The following is an 18,770-nucleotide window of genomic DNA, read 5'->3' as shown; positions in this document are numbered from 1 at the left end:
CGCATGCCCACCGGGAGTACAAACTGGAAGTGGGCGCCGTAGGGCTTTCGGACCCAAAAGATAACAACACCACACACGCTCTCATGTTCAGCTTGAATCATTCGGTCAGACCGGACTTTATTGGAAAAGCATGCTTTCCGGCACGCGCCAGCGGAACACGGAAGCCATGTCGGGGTGTCGGGTGGTGATGTTCCTCGCTTCAATACCGATCAAGCGCTTGTGCTGGCTGCTTTGCTTACTTCATCTATTCACCTCCTACATTAAAGCGCCCGGGAAGTGGCTACTACTACTCAGGCATTAAATTGGCTGCTGCTACCTGTTTGCTTTTTGTTTTTACGGCTCGTACGTTACCGCCCATGTTGTCTAGCGCCGTAACACCTACGACGGAACAGTGCGGCATTCTCCGTAACGGAAGTTCATTTCCCATGTGGTTGCTGCCATCATGTTATTTTTGTTCGGTCTGTCGGGTGGCATCCCTGTTTTGCGAGTAATTTTGCACCACACAAATCCAAACACTTCGCATGGGAAAAGTATGAGTGGGGGTGCCCCACGTGGGGGGTTTGTTTTGGCGGAAAAAGCATTTTGAAAGCGAAAATGGGAAATGAAGATCTATTGCCGGAGAAAAAAACCGGGCATACGAGCAAGCAAGGGTTCGATTGATCGACGTGATTTAGAGGATTCTGTTTGTAAAAAGCAAAGCGTATTATGGGGTTTTTTTGTTTCGTATATAGATAACACTCATACACCATCGTCCACATGGCGCTACAACTACTCTGGTAGTTTACCCTTACAGTGCTGCTTCTACTGATATGGCAATTAGTTTTTGTATTACTGTGGTTTCTTTTTCCTTGCGCGTTTGATTAGTTTAAACCTGATTGTTTGCATTACTTAATGCTCCCTCGACTGATCGAGCAAGGGCTGGGGGGAGGCAAGGAATCTGGGGAATCTGGGGAACGGGGGTGGGATGTGATCAACACACGGTTTAAAACCAGGCTACGAATATTACTGGGTCATAAGTTAAAACAAGCATATTAAGGAGTAAAAGTACAAGTACCGTAGATTGGTGCTTATCGGCGAAGCTTAAGACTTAAGACGCTAACAACTATGCTTAAAATTATGGCAAATTTGCACAAACAATGCGGCTAATCAAACGGCTTCGGTAAGGTGTGTCAGTGTGATCGGTTGATGCAGAGTACGAGAGTGGTACTAGACGACGACGACGACAATTACCTCGCTCCAATTTAGATCACCGTTTAATGTCTGCTAAAAGCTCGCAAAGAGTTTGAATCCTCAGAGTAATAGAGTCATCAATGAAGCATTAATCTTTCGTTAGTCCTACGCGGCGTTCTGAGGCGGAACCTCCTGAAGACTTGAAGGACGTCAACTTCACCGCGAATGTGTTGACATTAATCAAGCGAAATTGGATCGTGATACAATCAGTGCGCTCCATTTTAGCGGGCGAGATGAATATGTCACACATCGGTCCCGGTACGTAACCCGGGACCAATTCCACCCAGAAAACATAGCGCCCTCGTTACACTCGCCACTCTGTAACGCCAGCGACGAATCCATTTATGAAAGGGGAACCGTTCACCGGCCTTAACGAATCGTCACCATCGATCATCGTCTCGTTGGTACAGAACACTGCATCCTTCCTACCGTAGACGATCGAGCGCTGTATGATTCGTGTTTCGTATGTATTTTGATTCCGAACGGTGTGAAACGGTGAAGGTATTTGCGATTTGTAAACCCAATCAGCTCTTTCGAGCGCCGGGGAAAAACACACACACGAGGTCATCGACGGCCAGTGTGCCCAGTCGAAGGGAACTTTATATTCAGCCTTCTCCGGAAAGTGGGACTTCGTTTGCAACTCATTACAGCGAGTGTGGATCGTCATTCGTCGTTGGCCACGCTGCGTGATCCGTGAAATCAATGTTAGGCTGCGTGGAGTGCACCGGAAGACACTCCGTCTCTAGTAGCTAGTACGATCGTGAGCGGAGAGGAAGGATGTTAAAATGGGAAATAAATAATTCGGAAGACTCGATTAGCGAAGAGGAGCACGGGGAACGCTACCCTAGACCGGTCTAGGATCGTACGGTGTCGCATCGAACCCAACGAATCGGTTATTCTTTCGATGCACGAAACCCTTGCCGGGGCCGGTGTTGTAGTAGACGACGCGCCGAATCCCAAACGGATCGATGTATCCGAACGATCCATCGCGCGTGTCACTGCCCGAGTTACGCTCCTCGTGGTACTGTCGGGGCAGATAGTACCGGAAGCCATCGTTCGTCACGGCAACACCATCGTACGGATGGCTTTCGCCGGCACGTCTCACTGGCAGCTCCTGTCCATTCTCATCGTAATACCTTCGGGTGTGTTCGTACTGCGCGGGTGGATCGATCAGATCCCGGTTGAAGCCCGAATCGAGCGAATTACTTCCCGAGTGATCCAGGGACTGTAGTTGTACTAGTGGCTTCAGGTTGAGCGTCGCTGGTGTAGAACTTTCCACGTAGGGACGGGAAGATGTGATCAGGATCGGTTCACTTGAAGGCCGACGGCGTCCGTTCCGCCGGATTGGGTCTTCGTCGTCGATGTGGTGGAGTGTACGTTGTGGCGGCTATGTACCCGCTGGGATCCACCGCCACCGAAGGGTTGCTGTTGTAGATCACGAGCGGAGGTAGATGAGCTTCGGAACGGTCACGTAGTGGATTTGGAGTTGAGGACGGAGCGTATACGGCGATCGGTGTGGAGGAAAGCTCGTTTCCGGTGAGAGGAGTGTAAGTGGTCGAGGGTACGTAGATGTCCAGAGCGGGAGGTCTCGCCGATATGGACGGAATAGTGTCTGTGGGGAGGAGTGCTGGAACCGGAGGAAGGCAGATACTTCTGTTCGGGTGTTGCCGATGGGGACGATGATGATAGCCGGATCCGATCGGTTGTGAGTGAGGTCGGATGAAGACTGCGTTGAGGGAGGGTGTGGAGTGGACGGAGATGGGAGCTGGAGTCGATGGGACAATCGCTATCGATTGGATCGCGGGTTGGTTTCGGTGCTGAGGTGGTGGAGATGGTGGCGTCGGCTGGTTCGTAGGAAGGATCCGATGGAACCAACACACCAGAATCGGCTGGTTTGTTTTTGGCCAGCTTGATAGCATCCTGTTGAAGAGAGGGAACCGTAAGGGACATTGCAACTGCTTGTGCTGGATGTAAGGGTGCGCTATCCGATGCATACCTGTATAGGGCGATCCTGTCCGACGAAGACTGTTTTCGATTTCAAGATTCGATAACCCTTGTGATCGGCGATGTAGTCGTTCTGTCGCAGATAGCCGGAAGCATCAATCCATGCGTCTGTACCTGTAGAGGAGAAGCATCCCAAATTTTAGGACTTCTCTTAAGCAGAATCTTGAGGAGTTAATCCACTTACCGATCACCGTACCGTCCTGCAGTCGTTTCTCCTTCCGAAACTGCCCATTATCCGTCTGGTAGCGGAAGTACCGTTCGGGACCTTCATCCGTCTGTATGTGGTACTGGTTGCTGTCTGGCGAACCCCAGGAAGCATTGGCCCCGTCCAGATAAACCTGCAGGGAAATTACCAAAAAAAGAAAACAAATCCGTTAGAATGTGTGTTCTCGGAACGCGGAAGATTGTGGAGCGTCCCGTTTGGGATAGGTCGTGGGTGTTCCAGCAGGAACTAGCTTCAAGAATGAATGGGTTCAATGAATTGTTGACCGAATTTGGAGTCTCTTTATTCTGCCACCGGATATGGTCGTTCGATGAGTGTTCGGAGGTTGAGTGGTCCGTCGTGACCTTTCTCCGCCTTCAGAGGTGGCGGCATGCTTTCGATCGCAGTCAATCATGTGGCGTTACACTTAGAGGGTTTTTTTATAGAGTTCTTCAGCCTCGTACGGCTGAGGAGTTCTTGACAAGGTTTGGAAGAGGAGAAAAAAAGAGGTGACCGAGACTTGTTGGGCTAGTCGACCCCAAGAGAAGGGTTGATTGCGTGGGGAACGAACGCGGCTTAAGCCGACGGTTCTCGATGCCGGTGGGTGTTTCGGGTCGGAAAGCAGTAGCACGAGAGACGGTCTACTACCGGTGCGTACTTGAACCAACCATTCTGTACCCCCCAAAGTGGTTGACCAGATGTGTTGGTTGGTCATCGTAAATCCTCCGCTCGCTCGTACGCGATGGCGGTTAATGTATCGGTTGTACCGGTTGGTACGATGTACGATCTCAGCCGATCATAAAGCGATTGCGTATGTTGCAGGAAAAGAGGTGACAAGAGCAAGAAAAATAAGTCAACCGCGCGAAACTATAACACCGTCGAGCCTCGCACTCGCTCGTGACCGTTTATGGAAGGTTGGCCCATGGCGTCGAATAGCTCGCGCTGGTTTAAATAGTACAGGTTGTGGCGGTGTTGCGTTGCTCAGCACGAGAATCGAAGCCTGGGATGAATATTCACGAACGAATGCAATAGTGATGAAGTAATCACGGTATGTAGCGAAGGAGAAGCAGTTTTCTGTTGTTGTACGGCCATTTGTCATCTAATGGTTGCGCTGTTGATGCCATCAGCGTTGGAACACAGTTGGCGACAATTCGTCATTCGTCGGGCCGTCCTCCTTGCTCTTGACATTGAGCGTTAGAATGTAACGGTCGAATTTGAATGATCGACTTTCTTGAAAGCATACCCAAGTAAAGGAGTCTTCAGAAGTACTTGGTAGCATTCGGGTTAATGGTTGAAGTTATCTAACGTTAAACGGTATCATGTACACCTCGTAACGAGATTTATCTATCCAATCATGTTAATCGATTATACTGCAAGCGATTCCTGTTGCAACCACGTCCAAACGGTGGTGAAAGGTTACACCGATACGGACCCGGCTACTGCATAAAACGATCATCACAACTTTCCACCTCATTTGAATCGGCTTTCCAGTGCGGCGGGCTCACAAGCATAGAAAGCTCCCGGTGATCGATCGGTAGTGCTTCGCGTTATCGGCCTCCCCGCATGAAATGATGCAATAAAAATGCATTCGTATCGAAAACCGCCACTGCTAAAACGGATATTGGTTTCCCTTGGCTGCGAAGAGCATAACTTGTTTTATTTTTGCGATTATTTCCCACCAAACGTGAGGTTCACATCGTATTTGCCCGTTTCGAACACATCGTACGGCGTCAGGTCTTTGGGGATGGGCCAAACACGGTCCCGGAAGCTGGTCACGTCCGGCAGCTTGCCGTAGAACGCTGCATACTCCGGCACGGTGAAAAGACACTTGAGGCCCAGCAGATACTCCAGTATTGCGATGTCCGGTGTATGCTCCTCGTAGTTTTCGTCCAGATAGAGCGATTTGAAGGCGGATCCTAGGGAAGGGAAAGTGGGAAATGAACTCTCAAAGTTGGGATATTAGCCACCATCGAAGGTGAAACTTGCGTTCGTCCAGCTCCTCTTCCCGAACCATCTTGCACAGCTTGTACACCTTCACCAGAAATGCGTCGATCGTGTTTTGCGTCAGGTTCGGATCCCGCTGGTCCAGTTCGGTGCGTGGCAGCTCGTTCAGATAGTCCGAGGCGCGCCACACCAGCTTGCGGAAGAACCGCTGATTGATGTTGTTGTACACCAGCACGACACGGCTCTCCTCGAACAGGTCACTGGCGGCCAGCGTATGCATGTACTCACCGACCGTCTCCTCAGCACTCTCGATCATGTGCACCGTGTAACCGTCGAAGTTGATCATCAACCCAAACAGCTTAATCTCGTTCGTCGTACTTTCCTGCATGTCTTTGATCAGCTTCAGAAACCGATCGCGCAGTGTCATCCCGGTCACCTTCGGATGGCGGCCAACGTACACGATGCGCTGGAAGTAACGCTTCCTCCCGGCACACAGCATATTGTCCTTGACGTGGTCCGCCAGGGTGCGTCGGTTCTGGAACGAGGGCAGTGCCGCATCTTCCGACTTTTGCATAAAGTATGGCAGCGGTTTCTTCTTCTTATCCGGTGTGCGAGTTGCGGACGAGGTAGACATGACGATAATCCTTCGTTTGACTTTAACTTCACCACACAAACACTTGGAAATTGAACCGATGTATTTTGATTGTGTCCGAGGAGTGTGTGTTTTTCCTGGCTGACAGGAACGGGTTCACTATGACAACAGAGAACAGTTTTCCCATGCGCTCGTTACCATGGCACAGCCTACTAACAACGCGTCGGCGCGCGCGATTCGTACGTTCCAAGGTTTGTAGAGGCGCACACATTCTTTGGGGAATGATGCAGTTGCTCTTCGGGAGCTCGGAGGGGAAACCTGGAGTCGCACATCGTCACTCCGTCCCCCTAGAGGCTTGCTTGACGTAACACGAATAAACTACCGTCCCGGCGTGCCAATCCGTCGGAAGGTCTCAATTAAGGCAGAAATTATCCACGCTGTTGTTGCACGAAACACCTCGGCAGCGGACAGCCACACAACGTACGACAAGCCATCCGGCGCAGTCGAAAGGCACTTCATTCGGTCGTGGGCACAAGAAGAGGTGTCAGTCGCACGGGTAGCATAAAATCCAATGAACTTTTAAATCCAACTGCGATGACTGTTACCTCCGCTCTTCAGAGAGAAGGTAATGAGATGCAAAAGACTAACCCCCCGGGGAGGTTTCGGTTTTGTTTTTGGCGCGTGCGAATGCGAACAAATTACTCGCACATGTGGCTATTGTTTTTTCGCGCTCTCTTCTTGCCATCAGGCTGCTAGTATGTGATGCATTTGGGGAAGAAAAGGTTGGGGCGTGTGTGTGCAGCGAGAGGGTGGAAGCGAATTTCATTTGTCGGATTGGCATTTCTTTCGCCTCGAAACCTTGAACGGGAGAGCTGTGTGTGTGTGTAAGATGCAACACGTGTTTAGAGGTAATTCGATTAAAGCCATCCCAGTGCGATCGAGTTACTGAGTGTTTTCACTTTTAATTGAACAACCAGATTGTTTTCATTTTAATCTGTTTCACCTTCCATTTGCATTAGTTCTGGCAGGGTGGCGAGGAACTTGGTTAAGTATTGCGATGCGAGGACAAGATGGCGGTAAGATTTGTTTCGCTTTTTTAATTAGGATGGAAAGAGGAATGATGTAGAAACCGAAGATAAGAAATACTACATTACCCGTACTTAGATTAGCTAGTAGTTTAGGTAAATAGCACTGAGTTGCTCGTTTGAAGGCTTTCCAGTTTGGAGATTGAAGGTTAAGTATTGGACTTAGGTGGACTTAGGGAATACTCCAAATCATGGAATCAAGTATTAAATTCACTTGATAAAATTGAAGAATTATGGGTCATTTGGACGGGGAGTGGACCGGTGGAACAGGCAAAAACTCATACGGCAGGACCGGGGTTCAAATCCCATGCGGACCGTTCCCCTGTTGTGAGGACTGACCATCCAACTACTTGGTACATTGAGAGGGGTACATTTGGAAGTCCTTAAGAGGTCCTCATCTATCAGCGGCGTATTAAGCTCCATGAATGCCCTTAGCAGAATGAAAATTGGCAGTCCCCAACACATCGAATCTGCTGGCTGGGATAGAGTCAGAGGCTAAATGGAGACATTAAATGAAGTCTCTTATATAGTTCGGGACCCTTAACAATAACAAGGCTCCCAGGATCGCAGAGCCCGTCCCTGTCGAAATTAACAAGGCTTGTTGAATGCTCGGGGCATCAAGAATCTGCTTAGGATCCACCTCTGAGATCTATATATCCAAGAAAGACCTCATCAATAAGGATTAGTCAACCTCCTTTAAGACAAATTTTGGCCTCGAGTGGTATTTGTGGGAGATCGTCAAGAGTCGTCAATAATCCCCGGATTTCTATTTTTTATATTCTCTATTCCTCTATTCCGCTCCAGAATAGAAGAGATGATCATTTCCAACAGACAGAACCTCTTAACTTCATTAGACAAATTAACTGATACTATCCACAGTAGGCACATGACAATATTCTAATCAATTATATTCGTCAAGAACAGACATTAAGTGACACGTTTAAGGTCTCAATTATGCGATAGCCATCGCTCCAAGACATCCATTGCAAGCGATCGCTCGATGTGTTGAGTGCATATCGACCATCATAATCAGCTCTTTACCGTTTCAACCAATCAAATGGTCTGTGGAATTCATAAGCACTCATGACGATGAAGCGATTGTGCGTGATGGTGGTGAAGAACCCGTTGCATTCACCTTCACCAACTGCACTTCCAAAGTGCATCCATCATCAGTATGGACAGGTTGCAAATATCCGTACGAAAAAGAACGACAAAACCGGCGCTCATGCATATTCAAGAACCATCGATTAGCGTGGTAGGTTGTTTGCGTTTTTGGTTCCGGAACCCGCGCTTCTTGTGGCGCTCGTTTTTTTTACGGGATGGAAACGTTCCGGCTTCTCGATCACACGTCCCTCTCTTGCTCCGAAACCGATCCACATGTATGGCGCCCGTAAACTTGAAGCCTAGCAATTAACCACCAACGCGCGACGAGCTTCCCCATTTTCGCGCGTGCCCCAACACGACGAACAATTATTAGGAACGGTTTGCATAAACGGTTACATGAGTAGATTACATATTGGGCGTTAGTTAGTTGGTGCCGGCCCGTTGAAGTTGATTGATTTTGTTACTGTTTTTCGTTCGAAGTGTTTTCTAGCAGTCCGGTTCGTGCTCCGGTTACATTCAAGCAAAGCTTTTTCTTCCTCATAGCCAAAGCCTTTCTCCCGGTCGAAAAACAATTCTGCCCCCAATTTGCAACCCTTTGTGGGTTTTTTTTGTTTTCACTTTCCACGTGTGAGGGCTGTCACATAAGGTACGCATTAGCGGGGCAAACGTAACCCTCGCAAGGACGGACGGATCAGATAAGCGGCCGCAGTCACTTTTTCTCCATTTGAATAATCTCATGCCTTAAAACACTCGGCAAACATTTCAATACCCGGTGGGAAAGGGAGTGATAGCGATCAGTGAAGGAAACTCGCACTGGAACCGGAATTTCGATACAAACTGCAATGGTTGGCATTACACGAAAAAAGAGACCCCGGCAAATCCCGGAAAAAGATTGTGGAAGCAAGGAAAACCCGTACGCGCGCCATCCGACACTTCACCGTCCGATTGGTGCAAGTGCAAGTGCGCAGCCTGGTGCACAAACATCGAGTAAACGCAACAGCAAAGATTTTATGTCGCACGTCCTACCTTCAGCGATGAGTTCGGCATTAGTTGAGCTGGTCGGGTGCTTTTTGTTTGTGTTCGTCTTCGGGCTGTCGTTCGTCGGCGTGTGGTTGACAGTGAAAGTTTTTGCGAACGATTTATGCGCATCGGTGTTGTGCTCCGAAAACCAACGTTGAACCTGAACCTTGTCGGACGCCTCCCCCGAAACCCCCCTTTCATGGTAATCGCACGTAGAACCGGCTTTTCGACGTAAGCATCCGGATGTGTTTGGGTTGAGAATACACGCACCTTTCTCCCCGCCCTGCCATCACTGCTAATGTCAAATGGTTGTCGCTTTTGGGTTTATTTTTTGTAATTTCATTGGCACCCTCTTTTCCACCAAGGCAAAGGGCAATCACGATCGTTGCGAAAATGCTGCACAACAGGAAATCCTTATGTGCGATTGATCCAGCCACCATCGGATTCGTGAGCGTGCTCATAAGCTTCATAAGACATCGGGGGCAATTCAGTGCAAAAGAAAAACAAAACCTACCTACCCATCACCAGTTATCACCAGGTTTGGAGTGGTTCGATCGGTCTCGATGTGAGTTTTTTTGCTGTCTGTTTTTCCTCCACGCCACCACGTACAGTGGATGCAATACTTGTAAGAGCACAATATATTTTTTATCAAAATTGGTGGGGTACTTAAATGTATTGAGGCTAATTACTAATTGTAGATCAATTTTTGAAGATTTCTACAGTCTTTTGGAGAAAATTTGTATCTAACCGAAAGCTTGAACATGTATTTAATGCTACAAAATTTTTTTTTTCTTTTATGGCTCGACAACCTCAAGAGCTCTGTCCTGCCAATACTTGCTTCCTTGACATAGCTTGATAGTCAGTCTTGCGGACAGCGAAACGGTCTAGACGGGATTCGATGTCCACTTGTGCCTTGAGAGGGGCTCTTATGTTACAGTTTCGGGCCATCTGACACATCGGTCTCTTGTGTCCAGCATTCTGTGTATCTGAACACATTAAAGAATTTTACCTGAAACCTGGTCATGACTTGGATCAGACAACGATATAGGAATAATACCAAAGATTCTAATATTTTATTACTCTGTACATTCTTGACGTGCTCTGCAGAAGATTCTATACATGGAGGTTATTAATTTATAAACAAAAAATCATATCTCAACGACCCAACTAAATCAAGTGGTTTAATTAAATTAAATTAAAGCAGTGAGCATATAGCAGATCATGGGTCAGGAAAGTGGAAATTGCGAATGGAAAATTTCATATCATGTAATGTTAGAGTGTTTTGAAGAGAAATTATATCGAAACGCTTTATGTGCATAACATTTTAAGCAACCATCTAAAGTGAAATATTTAATAAAAAAAAAATCTTCATGCGCTTGCAGTAACGACCAACACTGTATTACAGCATCGATTGCATCCCAGACCGAGCGCGGAAGCTCGGAAGAACCGAAAGGCAGGCGGCATGGCAGTGATGCTCGCGGATGATGAGATGATCCGGTTTTGCGGGCACACAACAGCAGCACCAAACAGCGAACCACCATCACCGGTATGGCCGGGTCGGACCGTGTTTTACTTCCGAATGCTACCAATTGCTTCCTATTGCCCTCCTGCCGGTTCACGATCGGTTAATGCTTAATGGCCCATGCAATCGATCCTCGTAAGGGGTGCGTTTTTCTCGTCGCTTCTTGTCGATGGGTTTGGGTGTATGTTAGTGTGAGTGGTGTAAGATAATTTCCCAGCTACAAGTAGGTCGTGGTTGGTACCAAAATGTTGTAACATTACACCACGCGACACGCGTGCGCTAGCTGGTGAAGTAATGTCACTAATTTTTCCATGCAGGCATGCAAATTTTCAGCTGCTCTCAATAATGCACCCTTTTTTGGGCAGCATTGGTCCAGTTGGTTAAGCCTTTTAAAAGTCCCAATTCTGTTCCTTTGACCACTGACCAACGATTCCTTTCTCTTTTCGGTTGGTTGGTGGTAAAGTATTCGATCCAAAAATCATTAGCGTTCGGTAGAGGGTGTGTGTGTGTGTGATTTAGTAATTGTACCACGTGATTGATGTACGTTGAGACAGGTTCGATGGCTTTTTAACTCGACGATCTTGTATGGCCGATCGTTGACGGACGGCTCTGGTACTGGACGCTGGGCGTTGATTACCCATTTCGGACCGTGTGACGTATGGTAACGGCAATCGAATTCCAGCGCTTACGACGCGGGGAAATGGAATGACGGATGAAAAATTCGCCAAAGGTTCGATTCGGTATCGGGGTTTAAATCGAGATCAAGGCCACCGGCCAAAACGCACGGGTATGGTTCCGGTGTACGGTCTCGTCGGTTGCCCTTCCCTTTTTTCTCTCTGTTGCTCTCCCTCACGCTTAACGGCCAATTAACGAGCTAGACAAACAAAAATTGCGCGGGTTGGGTCGGGCGATTACACAATTCGATCATGGTGTGTATTTTTTTTTCTTCTGTCGAACTAAGGTCAGCTGGACAGCTTCTAGCGGTGGGCTTAGCCGATGACTTTGACTTTGGCGCACGCACGATTTTACTCGATGAGAATGGGAAGAAATGGGTGAGCCGTCCGATTGTTGAATTGTTGGATTAAATGTGGATCAGTATGTATTTCGACCCTCACACCAGTCTTTGTGGAATGCTGCACTTGTGACTTGTGACCCAGCCGTCAGAAGATTATCCGTGGACGGTTTTGGAAAACTCATGGTCATATGCAAAAATTTTTCACTAATCTTTTCTGCCTTGAATTAAATTGAACAAAGGCAAGGATTTGCGTTTCAGTTCAAGTAGAGTATAGTTAATCTGTTCAGGTTCATTATGCATTCCCCCAAGAAGAGTGTCAACTTTCCTTCATCTCTAAATCACACACATTAATGGGTAGTTCGCTAATAGAATTGTAGCACAACAGTATCTGTCCCGACATAAATCACGCTCGCTTCTCACGCTGAACCCCGTTCCATCGGCCACCTTTGGCTCGTTCGTGGCTTCCGTTTTGTAACGACCCAGCCAAGGAAACGGAGAAGACTCGAGCTCGAGCTATGTTCGTGCCCATGTTCGCACGAACGGAAACCGTGTAGCAGAGAGCGATGCCAGCACGCGATATTACAACCAGTTGTTGTGGGATTCTTCGGCCCAAAGCAGCAGGAAAAGAAATGGATCGCAGCTGGTCGGCATGAACAACATAACTGTGGCAGCGTCGAAAGCGAACGTCGGGAGAATGTGCGAAGCGAAACCATCATCATCATCAGCAGGAGGAGTAGGAATCACCCTCGTCATACCTTTTCGGGGGACCATTACGTCATACCAAGAGGGGGGATGTTTGGGTGAGTGGAAAGAAGTAAAAACAAAACCCAAAAAACTGGACCAGTTCCCGGTGTGCAGAAAACGAGAGCATAACGTCGGGATCAAATGAGCGTCGGAAAGAGCATAAACAAGCGTACGACAACCTTCCACTGGGTCGGATCTGGAGCTAGTACCGGGCCACCTTTTTGTCAATGAGACCGTTGTCCCCATCGGCTGTGCAAATTCATTCCGTTGAGTCGAGGGCTCTTGATTATGATTGTCGTTTGCACCCCCGAGCCCTCTCCCCAAAGTCATCCGACCGCTTAGAGCAAGCTTACGCAAAGGTGTCCTGCAGGGCATGGGTTGCACCTCGTTCGATGCGATTACCCGCTGAAGTGGGTTCGGAGATCCCTTTCGCAAAATCGATCCAACCAGCTAAGCCAGTTCGTTCGGATGGTTGGGAGAGGAGGGTTCGTCGCTTTGTTTTGGCCGTTGAAGTCTTTCGTCTCGATCGCGTTATTTTGCACGAGAAAGCAACGCAGGGAGCAAGAGAAAAGGGTAAGAAAAGAAGGGAAGGTTTCGGAAGGGCATACGAAAGCGAAAGTAACGCGTGAGTGTGTGTGAGTAGGTGAATGATGAATGAGCTTTGTTACACCTCATCGCGAGCAATCATTCTTCGTGGCGGCCGGATGGATCGGTGTGGAAGAATTTGCGAACATAAATAAATGAAAAACTAATCCAAATTAAGCTCCAGCGGCGTGGAACGTGTGATGATCGATCGATCGGCAGACCTTCATTGCAAGGTGTGCGAGCGTTATTTAAATAGAAATTATTTGTGAACTCTTCGTGAGGTAAAAAAAAGAAGTAATTTCAAATGTTAGCTTCCAACCTTCAGCACAACAGCAACAACGAGCGAGCGGCATTATCTTCTGCCGCGATCGTAAGTAAGTGGAAAACGATGACGATTGCGTAAGGTTGGGCCGATTTTGTCTAATCTTTGACCTCGCAGCATAATTACCATTCATGCAAAAGGCAACACACACACACACATACGGGTGACAATGGCAATGTGTCACGGTCTTTTCGTTGTTCGTCGGCAAAACAATACGCTCGCGAGGGGTTCGGATTGACCCACCTGAAGGTCCAGGCCGGTTGGGTTTTGGGCAGCAAAAGGGCCAAAACGAGGGCAATGGCTAAGCGAGAGCAAACATTTAATTCACAGCGCATTGTTTGTGCTGCTGGTAGCAAGTGTGGATGGGAGAATTTTTCTGATGGAAAATCTCTTAAGTTCAAGGTAACGATAAAACAAACGGTTGATAAAGTTTTGATTTGAATTTTTATAATTTTTTACATAAAAAAACATCCAAGCCTTTTGGAGGTAAAAAATGTTTTCTACAGACAAAAAGATTCACTTTATGTAATTTCCATTGGCGGCTGTAATGTTTACTTAATGACGATCGATTTCGGATGAAAATGTGTTTCCTCGTGGAAGTGAAAATGGGTGGAAAATTGTGCGATTGTTGCATTTCCGGTCCCAAAAAACCCTCAGCTATTAATTACCGCCGATTGTTTGAAGCGATGTGTGTAAAAACCATCGAGATGATCGTAGGTAAAATGGATGAAATTTATTGATTTAAAAAAAGGGGTTGCATCAATAAAACGATTTATTATAATTTTATCTGCTTTTGATTAAAGTAATTGCAAAATTTCGATTCCAATGGAGCAGCACACTGAATCGATTTAAAAAATATTTTTTTCTCCACGAATTTCACAAGCCCGCGTGCCCAGAAAGTGAAGTGATCCAGCCCAGTTTATGCAACGGGAATGTCTGTCCGTATAAGGGCATAAAGGGCCGTTTCACAAGAATCCCGCCACCGAGCCACATCACATGGACAAACAGGATCGCAATAAGTTTTGGCATCAACGACCTATGCTTGATTCCCCGACCGACATTTTCGACCGCCAAGGGAGAACGCGGTTTACGGCTACTGCTTCAACCTTACCCAGGGGACTGTACCGTACCGTGTCTAGTGTAGGAGGAGGACCAGTGAACCAGTTCTGGCACCACCGGGCTGTCCGGGCGTCATGTAAGAAAACGTGACCGAAACGTGCGCGATTTGCTTGTCCACTCGGGCTCCACTCTTCCCATAAAGCGCCGTGCCTTACTGGCACGATGGTCTTAATACCAAAAGCAACCAGCCAGGATGAATTGGATTTGGGTCGAAAAGGGTTGCTTTTCTTTACCCGGCGATTCTTTTTTTGTAACATATTTTCTTCACATTTGATAGAAACCGATATCGATAAGGAAAGGTCGATCGGGGCTGATAAACGATCTTTCGCGAAGAGTTTTGCTTTCCTTTCATCGGACGACCGCTTTAATGATGTTAATTATTGTCACGATCATTATCTGGGTCGTAGAATTTAGCTGACGCTGTTTGTAAGAAAAGTGGGCGCCATTTTCCATCCGGAGCAATTTCTGATCGGTCGCTTCGTGCTAATACCACTATCGGTTGCACATTAATTATGATAATCTGTGAGCAGTGATTCCTTTCTCCGAGCGTCCGGATCGGGTTGATACAAAGAAGCCGTACAACGTGGTAGGTAATAATCGGCGATCGCTGGCGGAAAGCTTTTGTCGTGTGTCAAAGCGAAATTGATTCAAACGGGGAACGGGGATCGGAAAGCAATGAGTATTACCCTAATTTGAGGTAAAATCGATCGTGATTGTGCTTCTTTGTGAAGTACATTAAGCCGTTTGGCTTGCTTTGTTGGATGTTCCCTTTGTAATGATTTGCTATAAATTTTAGATGAATTTATAGCGGTTATTTCTTAGTGAACTAAGTATTATAGCATGGGAAGCCAAGTGTATGGTATCCTTATAGCAAACCCTCAAAAACGCATCATACTCAGACGTCAAGCTTTTGCCTCTCGAAGTCTGCATTTACTTGACGCAATTAACGCCTTCTACCCATGTTTTCCATCTTCAGCCAGTTCCTGGTGCGTTTAAAACGGCGGGCGTGGGTTAAACTAATTTTGCCTTGTAATTCATTTGTTGGCAGTCAGTCACCAGCCCTCCCGATCCATATCGCCAGTTTCGTGTAAACTGTCACTACACCAAGCCTCCCAATAGACGGCGCCAAAGACATGGTGAACGATGGTGGAACTCCCAAGCCGCCCAAACTCAATCAGGCTAGTTTGATCGATCGAAGCATAAGCAATCATGTTTTTGATCTGGTTTCGATCTGGCGAGCGCTGTTGAGGAGGGGTGGGCAAAAATGTGGGATAATTGATGAAGCAATACATTTATCGAATCGCTCGAGGTAGAATAGGGGCAGTTGCATTTCTAAGTCTGTGTCTGCATTGCAAGAATGAATTTAAAATGCAGAAGTCTTTAGAAAAAAAGCGTTGGCCAATAATCATTCTGAGCTAGATGGAATATTTATCGTGGAATAGAAAAAAAAGGAGAAACGACCTAATTTTTATACATCCTGCCCTCAACACCCTAACACACTCGCTCGCTCTCTAGCTCCCTCTCTCTCTCTCTGTCTTCAGATTGAATTTTTATTTGATTTATTGTTTCCTGTGCCGAATCAAAATGTGCAAAACAAAAACAAAACACAAGTTTCACCGGAGGCACTCAAAGCAGGAGTTTGTGCACCGGAGCGTGAAAATATTACCCACACGACCGAGTGATCGTTAGCAAATTTTTGGGATGCCCTTGACGAGGAGGAAATGTAGCAGTTGGAATTTGTTTTATCATCGTCGAGCGTTATAGTTATCTCGATTTCTAAGTGAATAGCTTTAGCTCGGGCGTCAATTTTCAAGAGCACCGGAACGACGTACGTCTAGCAACAATCACTTGGGCGGCTATCGACTGACGACGGGCCAGCCGAGTGAAGGTGTTACATATGTTGCATCACAGCATGACGATCGATCAGGTACGGTCAGTTTAATCGAATGAATTTTTCCTTCTTGGAAATGACAGAATTGTGAGGCACTCAAATCGATCTGGTTGATGGTGGTGTTGCTTTAATGTTGCCGGTGTAAAGGTTAATCGCTTTGCATGTGAAGGCTTTTATGTGGACTAGATGTGATTTCGAAAGGGCCAACCGTACGGCACACACGGTTTGGAGTTGGATGATTTGGATCAATCCATTCTAATGTCAGGTCTAGATTTAGTTTCGTGTTTACATGAAGAGATGTCTTGCTCTTCCAAGAATTATCAATCCTTGGAGAGTAACAGCAAACGATCTTCATCATCATGCCTTCTAATTTAAAAGGAAAATGCATTACAGCATACTTTACTCCCTGACTAATGCATTCGCAGCAATTTGTACCATCACGATTATCACGACGAATCATTCGTGAATCAGTCGCACAAGAAGCTGATTACAATTTAGTTGTACGGTTGATGATCATGACATTAATTACATGCCAAGCCCTCCCTAATGAGCGTTAGAATCGGAGGGGCTTGCTGACAGCTTTGTGAAGCATTTTCTTCTCTATTTACTCTTTCTGCACTAACAGAGTTGTTTTCCATCTTCGATCGATTTTTTTAATACCTTCAAACAATAATTTGCATATATTTGAACACGGTAATGATAATGAATGTAATTAAAATAATGCCGCAAAAGTGATAAAAGAACCATTAAAAGCAACCCTTACGAGTTCATTGACGGTGTCCCGGGACATGGTCCGGTGCGCCCAAAACTGTCCAATAGGTGGTTTTTGCTACTCACCAGCTGCAATCCAAACAGAAGCAGGAAAATGTTGCCCATATTTTCGGTCGATTTGGTTTACGGATGCAGTTCCGGTGCACCGATGCGGAGGATGTTTGAAGTCGTGTACTACTTGTACAGTACCTCTCGCTGCTTCCTTCCGTTTTCTCCGCCTCACACACGCCTTTTGCTGGTGAGTAATCGGTAATTAAAAGTGCAAATCAATCAACACTCTCCCCCCCTCACGACGGGCCGAGTGTTGTTAGCTGCACCGTTCGAATGGTTCGAAGTGGTGTTCGTATTGCTTATCGCTGCTTTGTCGTCGATCACTGTTGCACTATTTATTTGTTGCACTGCCTGTAAATTGCACTTGGTACCTTGGTACCACGACGTTTATCGGTTCGTTGGGCCGACTGACGCCCTCACTTCAATTTGCTAGAGATGTTTAAGAGAAAAATTAAACACATTAAGCTTAAGACGAGAAAACCCATCTCAAAGAAATACCCCCCAAACGCTGTTTTCGCACGAGATCGGGTGCGATTTATTCTTCGCCTTGCTTCACTTTCGCTTGAGTGTAAAGCCCCGCACAGCTGTAAGGCATCCGAGCATCATCACTGGGTTTTCCGCCACCCGACTTTACGACTGATTTTCATAACTGATGCGACTCGACTGTCGCTGGCGGTTCTTGTTTAAGGCACACCGAACACACCGTTCGGAATAATTAACTCACATAACGCAATGGAGGTTCAATAAAGTGTTTCGCTACCGGCGGGCGATGCTTCGGGCGCCGGAAAATAAGAGTTACTTTCGAGCGGACAGACGACCATGCGACTGCTGCGGCTGATTAGCTGATGAGCGAGGAATGGAAAAAAAGGCTTGGAAGCTTAGGCCCCCTGGACTGCTCCGGATGAATATTCTTACATCATCGCACTCGCACGATCTCGCGTCGCGTACAATTTTCCATAAACCCACAAAACCAGCCGCCTCAGTGGCACACTGTCGTATCGGAAAACTCGCCGACCGGTCGGGTGGATGATGGCACTGATTACACACACCGAATGATACACAACCACACACACACGCGGCACTATCACTTCCTGAGCGATGATCCGGTGCAAGCTTCCGTTCGTCGTTCGCTGTTATCTACTTGTTATCTTCATTAGCGTAGAAGCGATCGGAGTGATTATTTCCTTTTCTTTAACCTTTTTTCTTCCATCACAACCTCAAATTGAAATGAAAAACTCCACTACACACTACATTCGTACCGCTTTTCCGTTGTTTTGTTTTGTTTCCCCCGTCCGGTGGCACTCGGTGTCGTTCGCAATTTTCATCGAATGACGAATCGATCGATCGAATTGATCGTGCACTATTGATTTTTGCGCCTCGAACGCGCCACGGGTTTGGCAGTGCAAAAGGCGTACCGTACCGAGTGCTGGCCAAAGCAACACTGACCCACGGCGTCGGTTGGGGTGCTAGCTTTTCCGTCCGACTCGAACGCTCGTTCGTCGCGATGCGGGTTCGTCGTCTAGTGCCAGTCACCGGCAGCACCCTTTCGCTCTCGAGAGCCAATGCACT

General features: G+C 47.1%; 2 protein-coding genes across 2 annotated transcripts; both read right to left on the bottom strand.

Moving 5' to 3' along the window:
* Window positions 1–86: 86 nt before the first annotated feature.
* On the bottom strand, window positions 87–18,770 carry LOC118513035. Its single transcript, XM_036058312.1, is given in 7 exon segments — window positions 87–2,544; window positions 2,546–3,077; window positions 3,079–3,150; window positions 3,227–3,348; window positions 3,419–3,572; window positions 17,217–17,630; window positions 18,461–18,770. Coding segments are annotated over 6 exon segments (1,389 nt in total). The 5' UTR covers window positions 17,256–17,630; window positions 18,461–18,770; the 3' UTR covers window positions 87–2,074.
* LOC118513032 lies at window positions 4,756–6,780 on the bottom strand. The gene is made up of 2 exons (XM_036058309.1): window positions 5,423–6,780; window positions 4,756–5,352 (listed from the first exon to the last, which is right to left on the bottom strand). The coding sequence occupies exons 1-2, from the start codon at window positions 6,012–6,014 to the stop codon at window positions 5,105–5,107; spliced, it is 840 nt and encodes a 279-aa protein (XP_035914202.1). The 5' UTR covers window positions 6,015–6,780; the 3' UTR covers window positions 4,756–5,104.

The sequence above is a fragment of the Anopheles stephensi genome, chromosome 3 (assembly GCF_013141755.1).
Source record: "Anopheles stephensi strain Indian chromosome 3, UCI_ANSTEP_V1.0, whole genome shotgun sequence".
In the NCBI taxonomy this organism is placed as follows: domain Eukaryota; kingdom Metazoa; phylum Arthropoda; class Insecta; order Diptera; family Culicidae; genus Anopheles; species Anopheles stephensi.
The sequence above is the reverse complement of the archived record's forward strand: the minus strand, read 5'-3'. Positions and strand labels throughout refer to the sequence as shown.

Coding starts and splice junctions, on each gene's coding strand:
- LOC118513032 (XM_036058309.1), bottom strand. CDS start 6,014: ATGTCTACCTCGTCCGCAACTCGCACACCGGATAAGAAGAAGAAACCG. Junction 5,353..5,422: donor GGAAGAGGAGCTGGACGAAC/GCAAGTTTCACC, acceptor TCCCTTCCCTAG/GATCCGCCTTCAAATCGCTC.